The sequence below is a fragment of the Cyclopterus lumpus genome, chromosome 22, assembly GCF_009769545.1.
Source record: "Cyclopterus lumpus isolate fCycLum1 chromosome 22, fCycLum1.pri, whole genome shotgun sequence".
In the NCBI taxonomy this organism is placed as follows: Eukaryota; Metazoa; Chordata; class Actinopteri; order Perciformes; family Cyclopteridae; genus Cyclopterus; species Cyclopterus lumpus.
In genome coordinates this window covers 11,809,314-11,826,802 of record NC_046987.1, presented here as the reverse complement: position 1 = coordinate 11,826,802, position 17,489 = coordinate 11,809,314, and the positions used below count along the sequence as shown (strand labels likewise).

Genomic DNA, 17,489 nt, shown 5'->3' with positions numbered 1-17,489 from the left:
AGCAAGTGTGTGTGGGGAGAAAGTCAGTAAGAAGAACCACCTGCTCCAATCCACCTTTTGTGGAGTGTGTGTGAGCTTTCTCAACGAGTTGTGCAGCGAATGTGTTTATGACTTTGCTGCTGTCGCTTCTGGATGTCCTGGTCCAGGTTTCTGCAGTGTCGGCAAAGAGCAGAATCAACATGTCTTTTTAATCAATTAGTCCCAAAGGGAGCAACTCTGCAGTAGAAATGATTGTGGAAAGAATGAAAAAAATTATAATAATTACCAATCACAAAGGATTACAAATGTGTGCGATGCTGATTGCAAGTACAAGTTGTGTCTCAATAAACAGTCTGAGCTTCAATAAGCTGATGACTGGACCGAACACACCGAGTCTGACGTTGCCATTGAGAGTGCACCCAGGCGATTAAAGTATACTAAGTACATTTAATCTTAGCATACTTAAGTATACTTGAAGCCCTACTTATCATAAGTATATTTAAAGTGTGTTATTTTGGAACAACTTATTTTGTACTTAATATATTTAAGTAGTATTTAAATAGTATTTAAGTACTATTTGAAGTATATTTTTTATATATATTTTGTGCTAAATTGGGACTACTTAAAGTATACTTAGTACACTTTAAGTACATGACTGTGTATGTGCTATAATGCATGCCGATAGTTCACTTAAAGTATATTTTTATTGTATTTGAAGTATATTTGAAGTGTATGCATACACCCTAAATATTAAGCAAACAGACAGGATGGAATAGCTCAGAGTCTATTGGATGAGTAATCAACATTGTTGGCTGATGGTATTAGAGGAACAGTTAATATCTCAGGGCCATACCTTTGCAAGCTTAACATCCTCTTAATGACACAGTATGAAGATATTTCAAAGGGTTTCTTGTTTTGAATAAAGGGGAAATGTTCAATGTGTGTTTCCCTGGGCCAGTTATGTTTAAAATCACCCAACAACAGCTCAGTGATGCTTATTAACACCTCCACCCTAAAATGTGCAGATAGGCAGACTTAACTTGACATTGATATTTTCCATAGTTGCTGAATGGATCTTTACCATTCAAACTGCATTTGAAACATATTTTTTTCTCTTCATTCGTATGCAATTTAAACAGCAGGTAAGATAACCCTCACCAAGCACTGTTCATACAAAGCCTCTCCAACAAAAGATGTAGTTATGTAGTTGCAAGGCTTCCCATGAACACTTGATTTGTCAGAACAGATGTGTTTCTCCTGCTGCTCTTTTGTGCCTAAAGTGCATCTATAGGGCCTAGTGAGTCTAGATGGAAACAAAGTACTATCATTTTAAATGAAAGCCGGCCAATTGTTTTCTTCAGGTCAAAATGACCTGCAAGGTTAGTACAGAATTGTCTTGTTTGTTGAGAGCTTTTTTATTCGTACCACCAGACAGCGAGAGTCGACATCACAACAACACCATTATCTTTTAGAAATCGGTTTACATTGTTTTGCTGCTCGCGATGTTTCACAGCTCTCAGTTCTTCTGAACATTACAAATGCATAGAGGTCAGACCAAGGATCCAGAGCACCGTCGTCTCTCCCGGATTTACACCCAAAGCACACAACCACCTGCTCTTCACTTCATCGACATCACTGACATTTGCATATTAAGCCTCTTTGTATTTGCATTTTCATAAAGGATGTTCGCAACACAATCAGAAATAAAGATAGCGGGATGCATAAGTAGACGTGGGATCACCAATCTACCCTCAATATCCCATAGTGACAAAGTGAAAACTGGATAATGAAAAAATGCGAATTCATTTAAAAGAAAAAAACGAAATATAACTTTGACATTAAGTATTCAGAGCCTTTGCTATGAAACCAGAACTTTAGCTCAGGTGCCTCCCATAGGTGATAATAGTTTGGTAGCTCAGGACTTACTAATGAGCTGGCAGGTCAGAAAAAGATGAGAATGGTGCATTTGTGCTTGTTCGCTTGTTTTGGGGTAAACGTTACTCGTCTTCCAGAGCTGCTTGGAGCTGTTGGTGCTCAAAGCCACTATCAGTAATATTAAAGATACAAGTGTTGCAGTTTGGGAAATGTTTAAACATTTTGTAATCGAATGGTTTTATTGTTTTTATTCTAAGAAAGAAAGTAAATAGCTTATCATTTTAATTTCCCTATTTATGAAATATTGACTCTTTTTACTCTCTTTATTGTTTAGCATATCCTGATGAACAACATAGATGACGGGTTGTGATAACCATCTCAAAGTTGACATTTAGTCACGCTGCAGATTTTGCAAACAGCATTGTGTACTTCAAACGTCCCAGCGGCAGCAGAGTGTGAAAAGCGTCCAGTGGCTCAGGGCCATGGCGAAGGACAGGAATACATGTTTCATTATCACCCTTCATGTTCCCTTTATATCACACAATGAATGGGGAGGCAACAAGGATTTAAATAAACGTGTTTATTGACTAGAATTCAACAAAATAGAAGCGAAAACACACCCTTACAATTCTCCAAATACACTATCAGTTAAAGTTGACAGAAATTAGAATATTATACATAAACATACCATAGAGTATTAGACATGCTCAAGAATATAAATGCGTACAACAATTAGATGGAAAGGCTACACATTTATTGTGTAGTTTTGCAAAGACGAGAGCAGAATCACTGTTTAAAGTTTTTAATTTATTAAATCCCAGTAGAATATTTTTCAGTGCAAAATAAACTTTCAATACATGAACCTCCACACATTTGTTGAAATTATAAATCCTTACGCATGTATATCCTTTGAATGGGTTTGTGTTTTTACACCTGTAGAAATTCAGTGAAAGAGACCGTGCTGTGCATTTTTCTTTTAGGGCTGTGACGTGTGTTATGAAAGCCTTGCAACTCCACTTTGTCCATTTTTGAATTTCAGTAAGCTTTAAATTAATTTTCTTCTTCACTTCATTTGCCTGTAAACACTGACCATCAGATCAGTCCATTCAGATTAATAATGAAGTGAAGAAGATACTGTAGAGTTGTAATAGTTGTTTTAACAATACCCTGTGTCCATTCTGGAAAAAGCCAGCAGATAAAATTCCTGTGCGTATTCAAGCGAAACAAATATTAAGCATAAATGTCTTGAGGAATAACGTTATTTACAACAGCACCTGCTAAATCTGCTGCAGTCATGGCGGTGCGAAGGCGCTGCATTCGGTGTGACATCGTAAGGATGCTTGACCTCTGACCCCTGTCCTTTCCCGGTTTTCTCCTCTGGAACATGAAGTGGCTGCACAGGTAGGAGAGGAACTTTTCGTGCAATGAGGCGTAAATAAAAGGGTTGTAGCAGGCGGAGCTCATGGCGAGCAGGTGAGTGGACACCTGGATGACGTTCACATAATTCTTCCCTAAGATGGAGAAGTCTGTGTCCAGGTCACGGATCAGATTCACCACCTGTGAAGTTAAACAATGTTTAGCACTCATTCATACAAGGAAAAGGTCATTGGGTAATTAGTTCAAGAATTACATTCTTTAGAAATGTGTTATAAGTATCACTTTGTTAATGTGAAACTTCTCAGTTCAAAGATTCATCGTCACTGAATATTTATTTGGTTTGATTTTTTAAAGCTAATTAATAGTGACACTTCAGTGCATGCATACAGTGTCACTGCTCATCCCGCTGTGACGGATTCTTTAGTTCAGTAAAACGTTGTGTTGCTGGTTCAAGCTGGTCATTCAACTCTGGAGATTATGTGCTTTATTGCAGAGAATAAGATGGACATTGTTACTCTCCTCTCTGTCTGTGCGATGAAAAGCTACAGTAAGCTTGGCTTGGTTAGCAGGAAATGGGGAAACAGTTGTGAAAATCAAAGTGTTAAAAAAAGAACTTCCCATTTACAGGGTGGAGAGTTGGTTGCCTGGCAGTCTCCCTTTGAATTCAAGACTTATTGAAGTAACTGCACTGGCCAAAAAGTAGCCCGACACATAAACATCGCTAGCGGTTAAGGAACCCTTTAGAATTATTACATCATTATTAATTATTTCCATCTATGTGTGTGTGTGTCTGAGATAATACTGAAGTAATGCGGCTGAGATCATGAGTCATTTGAGAAACAGTAATTAACACTCAGCCTAAGGTGGTGAGGAAGGTTTGTGTTGGAGACTTGACAGAAGGGTGATAGTAGATATGCATGTGCTGCACCAAGGTGTGTGTGTGTGTGTGTGTGTGTGTGTGTGTGTGTGTGTGTGTGTGTGTGTGTGTGTGTGTGTGTGTGTGTGTGTGTGTGTGTGTGCGTGTGTGTGTGTGTGTGTGTGTGTGTGTGTGTGTGGGTGTGGGTGGGTGGGTGTGTATGTGTGTGTATGTGTGGGTGTGTGTGTGTCGGTATGTGCCAAATCTTTTTGTCTTTTTAAGTTTAAATGAAGTGGGTTTTAGAAAGCCTTACAGGCTAGAAGGCCATTGTGGGTTGTATTTATGCAATAATACAAAACAGCAGTTGTTGCAGACACACTTGGCTGAAATCTGCAATCTACTGTGTGCACCTTTCTAGTTTATTCATGTTCTTATGTATCCATCAAATCATCAGTCTCTTTGCCACTCATCTGTACCTGTAAGGGAAGCCATGAGAAGGCGAAGCAGAGGACCGAAACCAGCAGCAGGTAGAAGGTCTTCCTCCTCCGTCTGCTCCATGTAGCCCTCGCAGATCTCAACTCCTGACACGCCATCAAGCCCGACGTGGTCCTCTGCTTCAGATGGTAGGATATAGCACAGTAGGAAATAGAGACAGCAGCCAGTGGGACAAAGTAGGAGAAGAGGAGAATGAAGCAAGAGTAGATGAGTCTGCCTCGCTCCTGGCCATCCCAGAACTCTTCACAAACGGCCATCTGGAGCCCTGCAGACCGCAGGTCCAGGTGGACGGTGTGTAGTGCTGTAGGTGTGGATAAAGCCAGAGAGGACAGCCAGATCAGGACCACCAGACCCCAGCAGAACTGGCACCCTGCTCTTTTGCGGATGGGATAAGCCACGACCACGTAACGATCCACCGCAATGGCCATGAGGGACAGGCATCCTGCGTAGACGGCTGCAGACTGCATGACAGTGACGATGTGGCACATGTGGGCACCAAACACCCATCCGCGCTGGTCAAAAGCGTAGGATGCAGTCAAGGGGACGCAGAAGACGCACATGACCAGGTCGACCAGTGCCAGGTTGCTGATGAGGAAGTTTGTGGTGGTGTGTCTTTTCTTGTTGCGCCAGATGAGGTAGAGCAGGAGAAGGTTGCCGGCGCAGGCAACCAGTGCCACGGCAGAGTAGAGAGGGATGAAGACGGGCTTCAGGTCAGACAGGAGGTCCAGGCCAGAAAAGGATGGGACCGAAAACGGGGAGGTGGAGAAGAGGGGGTGAGAGGAGTTGCAGCAGGACGAGGAGAAGGTGAATGAAGAGTCAGACGTGGGGGGAGATGATGAAGAGGCTGGAGTAGAAGAGTTCAGCCTGGATCGGTTCAATGCCTTCTGCCAGTCCATAGCTGCAGGAGCCACAATGAATAACACACTCTTTATAATCTGCACCATCGTTTGCACATATGATACCTAATTGTACATCATAATTGCCTACAAATATTTGCAAAATGTATTAAACAACAATTGTATTGAACCCAAAGTGATATTAACATCATACATGATGGAGATAGAAACAAATTAATGTTGATCTTCAAAACTGTAAGTCAATCTCATTAAGAAGCGGCAGGGCTTGGACTGTAAATGCTCCTCAACTCCAATACATCTCTTTACTTTCATTCACCTCTTCTGCACATAATATCTTACTTTCTTCTAAACTCTGCACTTGTCACCTTTATATTTATCTGTGCCTTGTAAAATATTCATAACCAATCATCCCTCCAATACAAGGCTCTTCTTTCTCTCTTAGCTCCACATAAATATCGTCCTCAGAGTCAAACTGAATTGAATCCTGAACATCTGCTGTATCGTCTGTGCATGTTGTCCCACTGACGTCAATGGAGCTATTATTGAATAACAAGAGATGTTATGTTGATTTTTTATTGATTTTTTCACAGATGATTAAAAGATTGTTTCAAATGTCTGTGACTTAAAGATGTGGTTCATAAAAAAGAAACACATGACAGCAAGGAAGAGATAATATCTACAAAATAAATTACCTTGCAATAAATTCAACTATATATCTACACAAATAGCAAACAATCAGTATCTCCAAAACTAATTATGTTAGATTAGCCCAATTCCAAACAAACCAATTATAAAACAGATGTGAAATCATCATATGTAAATCAAAAGCATACTGTAGAGCGTGACATAGTGCTTATTAATGACTTACTTAGGCTGACCACACCATTTCTCATAATGTTACTGTTCTCTTACTAAATGGTCTGAATTTTCCAAGGAAAAGGTGTAACCTGATCTGATCAGTGATACACTGATTTGCATATAATTCACATACATCTTTTTTCTTTTTTTATAAATCTTAAGAAGCTCGATATACACACAATAAATCTACATTTCTTAGTAATAACTTGATGCAAATTTGACACTTAACAGAGTGCATGCATTTTAAAAATGTAGGAAAAAAGAAAAAATACCTCTGAGAGATGTCAGTCAGACATTTTTTAATGTCTTGGACAGTCCTGTGTCCTTTGTCCAATGGGTGTCCAACTATTGTGCAGCCTCACCTCACCGCAACCCACTTGCTTCTGAATAATGTCTCTCCCTCTCTCTCTCTCTCTCTCTCTCTCTCTCTCTCTCTATCTCTTTCTCTCTCTCTCTCTCTCTCTCTCTCTCTCTCTCTATCTCTTTCTCTCTCTCTCTCTCTCTCTCTCTCTCTCTCTCTCTCTCTCTCTCTCTCTCTCTCTCTCTCTCTCTCTCTCTCTTTCTCTCTCTCTCTCTCTCTCTCAGCATGCAGTAGTGTTCATGTGAATGAGTCACCTCCAGTAAGATGTCTGTCTGTCATTAACCTTAATTAACAACCATTATAATCTCCTATGATATTTCTCTTGGGAATAAATAGTGAATTTATAATGACTTTACCTTGAGAGAGAGAGAGAGAGAGAGAGAGAGAGAGAGAGAGAGAGAGAGAGATAGATAGATACTTTCTTAATTCTGCAAGGGAATTCCTCGCCACAACAGCCTTTATACATAGAGGTAAGCAATAAAATATGACAAATGTACAATATGTAAATACAAAATTTAATAGAATAATTTAATAAATAAATATATACAAAAATTCAAAAATTCAATTAACTAACAAAACAAAACAAATTAACAAAACAGTTTAGGAGATTATTTATAATAGATTAATTTAATCCAAAATGTGCCCTATAATAGAAATATCAACTGAGTGGAAGAGCTGACATCATAATTCTTACCAATTTATTGTCAAATATTCAGCTGTGAGGTTTTTCACATTGAGGCCACTTTCTAGGCAAACACACCCATAAACCAATATTACGGAGCAGGATTAAATTGAACAATTAAGGGACAAACCACGATCTTCCTCCTGCAGTACACATCTTCATATTTTTAAAACTGAAACTAATTGTGTGACTGAATGATTCATCAGGTATCTGCAAAGGGTAAAAACCAAGACTAAATTCATTGGCATCGCACTGGGATGGGAACAGAGAGCTGATTGTGAAGAAAATGAACATGAACCGAAGGACATGAACACATATTTAAGTATTTATAAAGCGATGTTATCATTATACAATTATTAATCATTACACAAGTTTGGAACAAATAATGCTTAACAGCAGCTTAAATGCTCCTAAATGCTAAGGATGGGTTAAATGCAGAAGTCAAATGTCATGTCACCTGTATGTATATGACCTTTCTAATAAAGTTTACGTTAAGTTCACGTTTACTCTGTTTTGCAACACAGTATTTGCTTTTATTTACAGATAAGGATGACTTATAGGTGCAATAATCATCCAGTATTTGAGTTGTGTTATAAAAGAAGTGGTTCTGTTTTAGAGGGATTCATCACTGTGTTTATTATTTATGCAGAACTTTTTTTCAGGCCTTTTATTCCTTTTTCTGTTACCATGGATCTCTTCATTTTTAAACATTTGTATAGTTATAGCACCAAAAAGATTTAAACAATATTCTTTAAGTCTCCAGCATGCTTTTTTCTGGGAGGGATTTTTACTTGTGCCATACAGCAAAACAGCTTCTGGCACAGTGGGCTACATCTCACACATTACACTTCATTGGTGGGGCGTGATGGACCCGGCTGGTCTACCTGCATAGCTTTCCTTGTGAAAATGGAAGCTCTTTGTCGCCATGCCAACCGGCCTGGCTCTTCATCCTTTCCTGGTGTTATGCACTGCAGCAACCTCAGTACATTTTTTTCACATGCACAAGTGGGTCCTTAAAACGGCTGTATACCCTGTTGTATATTTGGATGGCTTTTTCTCCCATCAACCTAGACCAATTGTCCTCAACGGTTTCTACTTCTAAACCATCTACCTGTCTCTTAGACCCCATCCCAACGAGGCTGCTTAAAGACGTTGTAGTGTCACGAGCTGTCGCTAGGACAGGCTAGCCTGGGGCGGTGCAAAGAGAGAGATGAACACAGGCACGTCCGAGGGTATTTAACAAAAAGTCCAGGTTTATTTCCCATCCCACCAGCAAGGTAACATCCAAAAACAACAAAGTATCAAAAAAAGGTCCAGTTAGATAACACAAAACATCCCGGAGGAGAAAGTGGTTAATTAACCAAACAAAAACTCAATCCTGGTGAATCCAGGCTACGAGGTCCTCTCCCTTGTTGTCCTCTTCCAGGTGCTCGTGGGTTCACCTTCCGCTCTTCTTTCTCCTTCCCAGGTGCTCTCCCTTAAGTCTCCCAGCCCTGCCTCAATCAGGTGCCTTAAGCAGCTGCAGCTGGGTGAGCGGTGAGGCAGGCTGGGAGATGTAGTTTTTGCACTGGTGGCCACTCTGTAGCGCCCCTCCACTACCTGTCCCCTTGTGATGCCACAACGTGTTGCCTTTAATTGGCACCTCTCTGTTGGATATTGTTAATGTGTCTTTGCTAAAAGGCCATGTACCACATTCCTTCAAAGTAGCTGTAATTAAACCTCTCCTGAAGAAGCCCACTCTTGATCCAGAGGTGTTGGCTAACTACAGACCGATCTCTAACCTTCCCTTCCTCTCTAAGATCCTTGAGAAAGTAGTCGCAAATGAGTTGTGCGACTTTCTACATCAGAATAGTTTATTTGAGGAGTTTCAGTCAGGATTTAGAAAACACCACAGCACAGAGACAGCACTGGTGAAAATTACAAATGACCTCCTAATTGCATCAGATAAAGGACTCATCTCCGTACTGGTATTATTAGACCTTAGTGCTGCGTTCGACACCATTGATCATGACATCCTATTACAGAGACTGGATCAGTCGATTGGCATTTCAGGTACCGCACTAAGTTGGTTTAAATCCTATTTATCAGATCAATCTCAATTTGTATTTGTAAACAATGAAGCCTCGATGAGCGTTAATCACAGAGTTCTACAAGGTTCTGTGCTTGGACCAATTATATTTACCTTATACTGTATATGCTTCCTTTGGGCAACATTATCAGGAACACTCCATACGCTTTCATTGTTATGCAGATGATACTCAATTATATCTATCGATCAAACCAGAGGAGACCAACCAGTTCGCTAAAATTCAAGCATGTCTTAAAGACATAAAAACATGGATGACCTGCAACTTCCTGATGTTAAACTCAGACAAAACTGAAGTTATTTTTCTCGGCCCTGAACACCTCAGAGATCAATTATCTGGTGATATGGTTTCTGTAGATGGTATTGCCCTGGCAGCCAACACCACTGTAAAGAATCTCGGTATTATCTTTGATAGGGACTTGTCCTTTAAGTCCCACGTGAAGCAAATCTCAAGGACTGCATTTTTTCATCTACGTAACATTTCAGAAATCAGGCACATCTTGTCTCAAAAAGATGCAGAAAAGCTGGTTCACGTGTTTGTTACTTCTAGACTGGATTACTGCAACAAAATGTAATGTAATGTAACTCCTTATTATCAGGCTGCTCTAATAAGTCTCTTAAATCCCTCCAGTTGATCCAGAATGCTGCAGCTCGTGTACTCACACAAACTAAGAAAAGAGATCACATTACTCCTGTATTAGCTGCGCTGCACTGGCTCCCTGTAAAATCAAGACTCACATTTAAAATTCTTCTCCTCACCTACAAAGCTTTGATTGGTGATGCACCATCATATCTTAAGGAGCTTGTAGTACCATATTGCCCCACTAGAGAGCTGCGCTCACTAAATGCGGGGCTACTCGTGGTTCCTAGAGTCTTAAAAAGTAGGATGGGAGCAAGAGCCTTCAGTTATCAAGCTCCTCTTTTATGGAACCAGCTTCCACTTTCAGTCTGTGAGGCAGACACAGTCACCTCATTTAAGAGTAGACTTAAGACTTTCCTGTTTGATAGCGCTTATAGTTAGGGCTGAATCAGGTTTGCCCTGGTCCAGCCCCTAGATATGCTTATAGGCTGCTGGGGGATGTGTTAGGATACACTGAGCACCTATCTCATCTTCTCTCTCTACTTATGGATCAATTTACATCTCTCCATTGCACCTTACTAACTCTGCTTCCTCCCCGGAGTCTTTGCGACTTCTCATAAGGTCCATTGGACCTGGTGGTGAATGCCTGATGAGCCGGCCTCCCGCGTTGGCCCTGCTGATGCACCCCCCCCCCCCCCCCCCATCCTCCTCTCTACCTCCTTCTATTTCATGGATTGTGGAGGTCCATTCATACATTGTCATATTCATTGAATGTGTTTATGTAACTCTGTAATGCTGTTCATTTTGTACACATGTCATCTATTGCTTCTGTCCATCTGGGGAGAGGGATCCTCCTTGGTTGCTCTCCTGAAGGTTTCTTCCCTTTTTTTCCCGGTGAAAGGTTTTTTTCTATTTCTTGGAAGTTTTTCCTGATCCGATGTGAGGTCCTGGGACAGGGATGTCGTATGTGTACAGATTGTAAAGCCCTCTGAGGCAAATTTGTAATGTGTGATATTGGGCTATATAAAATAAACTGAATTTAATTTAATTTAATTAAATGCTGAGTGAGGACAGTCCTTCCTAATCTTTCTTTCCGTTCCACAAAGCTGAATGTTTATGGTAAAAGGTCTTTGAATAACCTTGGGCTTGTGTAGAGATTGCCAACAATGGCACAATCCCAGATATCTTGGCTTTATAGGGACATTACTGAGTCATGAGGCAATCCAACTCCTAAAGGAAATGCCGTAACTGTTTATTCACTGCTATTGTCGGGCCAACACAAAAAGCTGTAAGCCCCGTTTGATGGGTTTTCCTCTCATGTAGTGCCTATCTTGTCTCGGCCTTGCTTGCAACCATCTGCTCTTGCAGCTATTTTTTATGTTTAATAAGGAGGGGGTTTGTGGTGGAAAAGAAGGCCACGTACCTCCTGGTGTGGAGGTTATCGCATTCTACCTCTCTGCAGTCACATTTCCTCTTCCCCAGGCTCTGCCATAGTCATTTTCAACCTGTCCACCAGATGCACTCCGACTTTTCCACCTCTCCCATTCACCTGACACTCACGGCCATCCACTCCCCCCTGCCTTGCAGTAATCTCTTTTAGCCATCACCAGCTCACCTGTTTACACTTCCCCTCATTAGCCCTGTAGATATTTAACCAGTTCTCTACCTTCAGTTGCCAGAGTATTAGTGTTGCATCTGTCATCCTGTTGCCTGAACCCCATCTGTACCAAGCTGCACTTTCCCCTTCCCCATTCCTGCTGATGTAGACTCAATACTCTGTTTGGACATGACAGTGTGGCTTGTGTGCTCTCCTTTGCAATACACCTTTGAACTGCTGCTGTCGGCCGGCATTGCCTGCATTCAGGTCCTTCTCTTGTTGCTTCGCCCTCCCTGTGTGACCAAGGTAATCACCCAAAAACCTGCCGACCTGTAAACAAAGTGGCAAAAAATCCTGTCGATTTTCAGAAGTGCTGCGTAGAAGATGAGTCCAAATCATTTGAAGAACGCGTTGGTGGTGAGGTAAGCCCACAGAAATCTTTATTCTATATAGGTGATTGTTGTATTATTACACAATTATTTGACTGTGCCTCCTATGAATCGCCACCTTAACGTGGTGGAGGAGTTTGAGTGGCTCAGTGATCCTGGGAGCTATGTTGTCCGAGGCATCAGCCCCTGGTAGGGTCTCCCAAGGCAAACAGGTCTCGGGGGAGAGCCCAGACTAAGAGCGGTTCAATAAACCCCGATGATAAGCAGCCCACGGACTGAAGTTACCTTGCCCGGACAAGGGAAACCGGGGCACCCTCCCGGAGCCAGACCCAGGAGGGGAGCTCGTCGGCGAGCGTCTGGTGGCCGGGCTTTCGCCCATGGGGCCCGGTCGGGCTCAGCCCGAAAAAACATCATGGAGCAGCAGTCACCCTGTGGACCCACCACCCGCAGGCTTGCCCGATCTGAACCCGAATGGTGTTTTGTTGTTGGACTTCTGTGCTAGCCACAGTTTGTCCATAACGAACACCATGTTCGAACATAAGGTGGCTCATAAATGTACCTGGTACCAGAACACCTTAGGCCGGAAATCAATGATCGACTTTGTAATCGTATCATCTGATCTGCGGCCGTATGTCTTGGACACTCGGGTGAAGAGAGGAGCAGAGCTGTCAACTGATCACCACCTGGTGGTGAGTTGGATCAGATGGCGGGGGACTCGGCTAGAGAGACCTGGCAAGCCCAAACGTGTAGTGAGGGTGAACTGGGAACGTCTGGCAGAGGATCCTGTCCGGGAGGTCTTCAACTCCCACCTCCGGAAGAACTTCTCACAAATCCCGAGGGAGGCTGGGGACATGGAATCCGAGTGGACCTTGTTCAAAGCCTCTATTGTGGACACGGCTGCTTGGGGCTGTGGCCGGAAGGTCATCGGTGCCTGTCGTGGCGGCAATCCGAGAACCCGGTGGTGGACACCAGGGGTGAGGGAAGCCGTGAAACTGAAGAAGGAGGCCTTTCGGGCCTGGCTGGCCCAGGGGTCTCCTGAAGCAGCTGACGGGTACCGGCGGGCCAGAAGGGCTGCAGCGGCGATGGTCGCGGAGGCTAAAACTCGGGCATGGGAGGAGTTCGGGGAGGCCATGGAGAAGGACTTTCGGTTGGCCTCAAGGAAGTTCTGGCAAACCATCCGACGGCTCAGGAAGGGAAAGCAGGGTCTACCCCAGGCTGTTCTCAGCAGCGGGGGGAACTGCTGACCCGGACTGGGGACATCGTCGGGCGGTGGCAAGAGCACTTTGAGGAACTCCTAAACCCGGCCAACATATCCCCCGGAGAGGGGGCAGCGCCGGAAGACTTTGGGGTGGATTCACCCATATCCCTGCCAGAGATCGCTAAGGTAGTCAAAAAGCTCCTTGGTGGCAAGGCGCCAGGGGTGGATGAGATCCGCCCTGAGATGCTGAAAGCGCTGGACATTGTTGGGCTGTCTTGGTTGACACGCCTTTTCAGTGTCGCATGGGGGTCGGGAACAGTGCCCATGGACTGGCAGACCGGGGTGGTGGTTCCCATCTTCAAGAAGGGGGACCGGAGAGTGTGCTCGAACTATCGTGGTATCACACTGCTCAGCCTCCCGGGAAAAGCTTATGCCAGGGTGCTGGAGAGGAGGCTCCGACCGCTTGTCGAACCTCGGATTCAAGACGAACAGTGCGGATTCCGTCCCGGTCGTGGAACAGTGGACCAGCTCTTTACCCTCGCAAGATTACTGGAGGGGTCCAGGGAGTTAGCCCAACCAGTTTACATGTGCTTTGTAGACCTGGAGAAGGCTTTCGACCGGGTCCCTCGGGGGTTTTTGTGGGGGGTGCTGCGGGATTATGGGGTGCCGGACCCGTTGGCACGGGCCATCCGGTCTCTGTACGCCTGCAGTAGGAGCTGTGTTCGTCTCCTCGGTAGTAAGTCAGACACGTTCCCGGTGGGTGTTGGCCTCCGCCAGGGCTGCCCTTTATCACCGGTCCTGTTCGTGACCTTCACGGACAGGATATCTAGGCTCAGCCAGGGGGCGGAGAGGATCCGGTTCGGGAGTCTCGGGATCGCCTCTCTGCTGTTTGCGGATGATGTGGTCCTGTTTGCCTCCTCGTACCGTGACCTCCAGCATTCACTGGGGCGTTTTGCAGCCAAGTGCGAAGCGGCAGGGATGAGAGTTAGCACCTCCAAATCTGAGGCCATGGTGCTCTGCCGGAAATCGGCGGATTGCTCCCTCCAGGTGGGGGCAAACTGCCTACCCCAAGCGAAGGAGTTCAAGTATCTCGGGGTCTTGTTCACGAGTGAGGGTAAGGTGGAGCGGGAGATCGATAGGCGGATCGGTGCGGCTGCAGCAGTAAAACAGGCGCTGTACCGGTCCGTCTTGGTGAAGAGGGAGCTGAGCCGGAAGGCAAAGCTCTCCATTTACTGGTCGGTCTACGTTCCAACCCTCACCTATGGTCACGAACTCTGGGTCGTGACCGAAAGAATGAGATCTCGGATACAAGCGGCCGAAATGAGTTTCCTCCGTAGGGTGGCCGGGCTCAGCCTTAGAGATAGGGTAAGGAGCTCGGACATCAGGGGGGAGCTTGGAGTCGAGTCGCTGCTCCTTCGTGTCGAAAGGAGTCAGCTGAGGTGGTTCGGGCATCTAGTCAGGATGCCTCCCGGACGCCTCCCATTAGAGGTTTTCCGGGCACGTCCAACTGGTAGGAGGCACCGGGGAAGACCGAGGACACGCTGGAGGGATTATATCTCCCGGCTGGCCTTGGAACGCCTCAGGATCCCCCAGAATGAGCTGGAAAGTGCTGCGGGTGAGAGGGAAGCCTGGGTCGGCCTGCTGAACCTGCTGCCACCGCGACCCGACCCTGGATAAGCGGGTGATAATGGATGGATGGATGGATCAGTGAAAGACAGTTTTAACAATAGCTGCCCCTGGGGAATGATGGGGACATAAATGTTTTTGTTGAAACCGTTTCAGAGAGGTGTTCATTCAACTTTGTGGACATTTTGTAGGATGTGTTGCAGTTGAACTATATTGCAAACGTATTGTCAAATATTTATTAAAGGTTTTCAAAGGTTTTCCATTGCCTTAAGTGATCCCTCTCGATCACTCATCTTGGAAACAACTGACTGATAAATTACTATGATGTGTTGATGTATAGGCTTCCTTAAATGACTTAGGGTCTGAGATTGTAAGATGTGTTGCAGCAGAGGTCACCTTTCAGTACCTAGGGGTCAAATTTGACTGGTTGGATCCTAGATTTTCCATAATGCAACTGAGAAGTGTATCAGCCAGGTAAAATTCAACAGAATATACTACTCTTTGTGGATGAGTAAAATTAGACTCTTTGGGTTGACTCAATAACACATTGGCATAAATGCCCTGAGCAATCAGTCTCCAGTTCAATTCCCAGCTAGATCAATTGTTGCATATCAATTGTTGCATATCATATCATTCACAGTAAAAATATATTTAAAAAATCTTTGCTGCCATCTAAAGATACTGCCGCGAGAAAGGCCGACAGCCATTTTATGTTTTTATTGAAACGTGGGTAAAACTTTATTGGTAAAAACATTATGGCAAAAATAAAAATGTCATACAATATTTTCAGGAATATATCAAAGTATTCCCACTCTAGATGTCATAATTATATGTCTGCAAGATGTCACAAGAGTCTAAATTAAAACATGGTACTTAATGTGCTCCATTATAAACCTTTGCAAATATATTCAAAGTAGAGAGCCATTCTTGTAACATATATAATGGGAATCAGTACACAAACTAGATAATAATCCTTCAAGGGATGAACAAGGCCTGAATAAGTACTTAACACTCAGTTGCTGGGGATACAGAGGACGATGACAGGCTGTAATTGCTTCTTTGACCATTGTTAACAGAAGCTTTGTCAAAAACAGGGCTATGACATAACGCAGCTCAAACTGAGCGTGGGGGTTAACAAGGCAGCGCTACTGAATACACGCCAAATTAGTTCTTCTTTCAGTGTTAGTATTTTAAACACTCATTTCTCCGGACTGTGAGCGCCATCTTCCTCGGGGTCGACTCTCTCTCCCGTCGTGTCCTCTTCGATCTGTGTTTGGTTTGGTTCCGCCTGTTCGTTATTCTGAGATGGTCTCAGGAGATACTCCAGCTCTTCCGCGCTGATGGCCACCTTCTCAGGAATCAACCACCTCTTGAAGTGTTCAAGAGCGCTAGGGAAGGGAAGTATACACAAGGTATTAAGATGAGAAGAGGTCTCTTTGAAGCTCTGGGAGACCTGAGTTGTCCTTGCAACAATAGAAGTGCTCTTCTGGCAGGATAACCCTTTCCCTAACGTTTGCGCCCTGGTAGAAGTACATGTGTGTGTATCATAATATGAAGAATAATCCACCCTACCTGTCATCCATGTCACCGCCTTGGAAGAGCTCTGAGGTCTGAGCATCATGCAGAAATCTATCCCAGCATTCTTTCTTAGCCTGAGACAAGGAGCGCAGCATGTCCCTGGATGTCACATCACTTGATTGGCCCTTTAATTTCTTTAGGCGGTTCTCTGCATTAAAATATGGTCAAAAAACAACATCTTTATTATCAATGTAAAATCAAAATGTTCAAATTAAGGAGGGTGAGGGGCATCACATGTCTGACTTTTAGTCTATACATCAGAAAATAGTGAAATAAAATGCCTATCAGAACTTTGAAACCCTATAATTCAAGTATCTCCAATACAAATTGATTGAGATGATGGATGCCATAATGAGGATGCTGTGAGCTAAATGTGACATGATGCATGCAGTCATGAAGGACGGGAATGATGCCTGTACCTAAACTGGCTATGTAGATCTCAGAATCCTCCATGGGTTGCCATTCGGTGATAGAAGATCTAGTATGTGTCCCATTTGAGAGTCCATTGACCTGCAATCCTATTGGTGCGGCTGGCTGGAATGAGTCTCTGAACTCCGTGTTGACCTCCGGGGTTGCTTGAGCTTGCGACTCCGGCAGAGTGGAGCAGATTTCAGTCCACAGCTCCCCGCTGGACCGGGCGAGCTCCTGGTCCGCGAAGTCTTCAATCATGCTGGTCAACTGACTGAGTTGGAACAGAAGTCAATATGAGTTAGCATGCGCACAGTTTTGTTTAATGGTCTGGCCGCAGCATTAACACCGGCATGTTCGTGAGACAATTAGAATACAAATCGTAAGGTAAACTGCGCAGATGTCCACATAATAAGCACACTCAAAAAGCTGAGCTTTAATGTACCATCATGCATCACCTATTTCATTGAGTATTGTTATATTTCAAGTGTTTTTTAAACGGTTATGTGTCATAATCATTTACAAGCATATCTTACCTGTGTGAAACTCTGAATAGAATAATCGCTATTTCTTCTAAAGTATGATTTTAAAGATTAAATATTAGCCTCGCTAGCTAACTGTGTCCATGATCCACAGTGTTAAATGGGGGACGTCCACTTCCTTATTTAGTATCATATGATTGGACAC

The 17,489-nt window shown here is 43.7% G+C and overlaps 2 protein-coding genes across 2 annotated transcripts; both read right to left on the bottom strand.

Moving 5' to 3' along the window:
• Positions 1-3,084: 3,084 nt before the first annotated feature.
• Positions 3,085-5,526, bottom strand: prlh2r (prolactin releasing hormone 2 receptor). Its single transcript, XM_034563515.1, has 2 exons — positions 4,564-5,526; positions 3,085-3,411 (listed from the first exon to the last, which is right to left on the bottom strand). The coding sequence occupies exons 1-2, from the start codon at positions 5,524-5,526 to the stop codon at positions 3,085-3,087; spliced, it is 1,290 nt and encodes a 429-aa protein (XP_034419406.1).
• A 9,992-nt stretch (positions 5,527-15,518) lies between these two features.
• Positions 15,519-17,457, bottom strand: ccdc32 (coiled-coil domain containing 32). The gene is made up of 4 exons (XM_034563433.1): positions 17,339-17,457; positions 16,814-17,076; positions 16,389-16,542; positions 15,519-16,204 (listed from the first exon to the last, which is right to left on the bottom strand). Exons 2-4 carry the CDS (start codon positions 17,061-17,063, stop codon positions 16,015-16,017), a joined length of 594 nt encoding a protein of 197 aa, XP_034419324.1. The 5' UTR covers positions 17,064-17,076; positions 17,339-17,457; the 3' UTR covers positions 15,519-16,014.
• Between the last annotated feature and the right edge of the window lie 32 nt (positions 17,458-17,489).

Bases quoted from the DNA above. Each gene is read 5' to 3' on its own strand.
- ccdc32 (XM_034563433.1), bottom strand. From the start codon at position 17,063: ATGATTGAAGACTTCGCGGACCAGGAGCTCGCCCGGTCCAGCGGGGAG. The intron at 16,543-16,813 runs GTACAGGCATCA...ATTTTAATGCAG, and splicing joins GATCTACATAGCCAGTTTAG to AGAACCGCCTAAAGAAATTA. The intron at 16,205-16,388 runs GTAGGGTGGATT...TCCCTTCCCTAG, and splicing joins GGCGGTGACATGGATGACAG to CGCTCTTGAACACTTCAAGA.
- prlh2r (XM_034563515.1), bottom strand. From the start codon at position 5,526: ATGGTGCAGATTATAAAGAGTGTGTTATTCATTGTGGCTCCTGCAGCT. The intron at 3,412-4,563 runs GTACAGATGAGT...TTAACTTCACAG, and splicing joins TCTCATGGCTTCCCTTACAG to GTGGTGAATCTGATCCGTGA.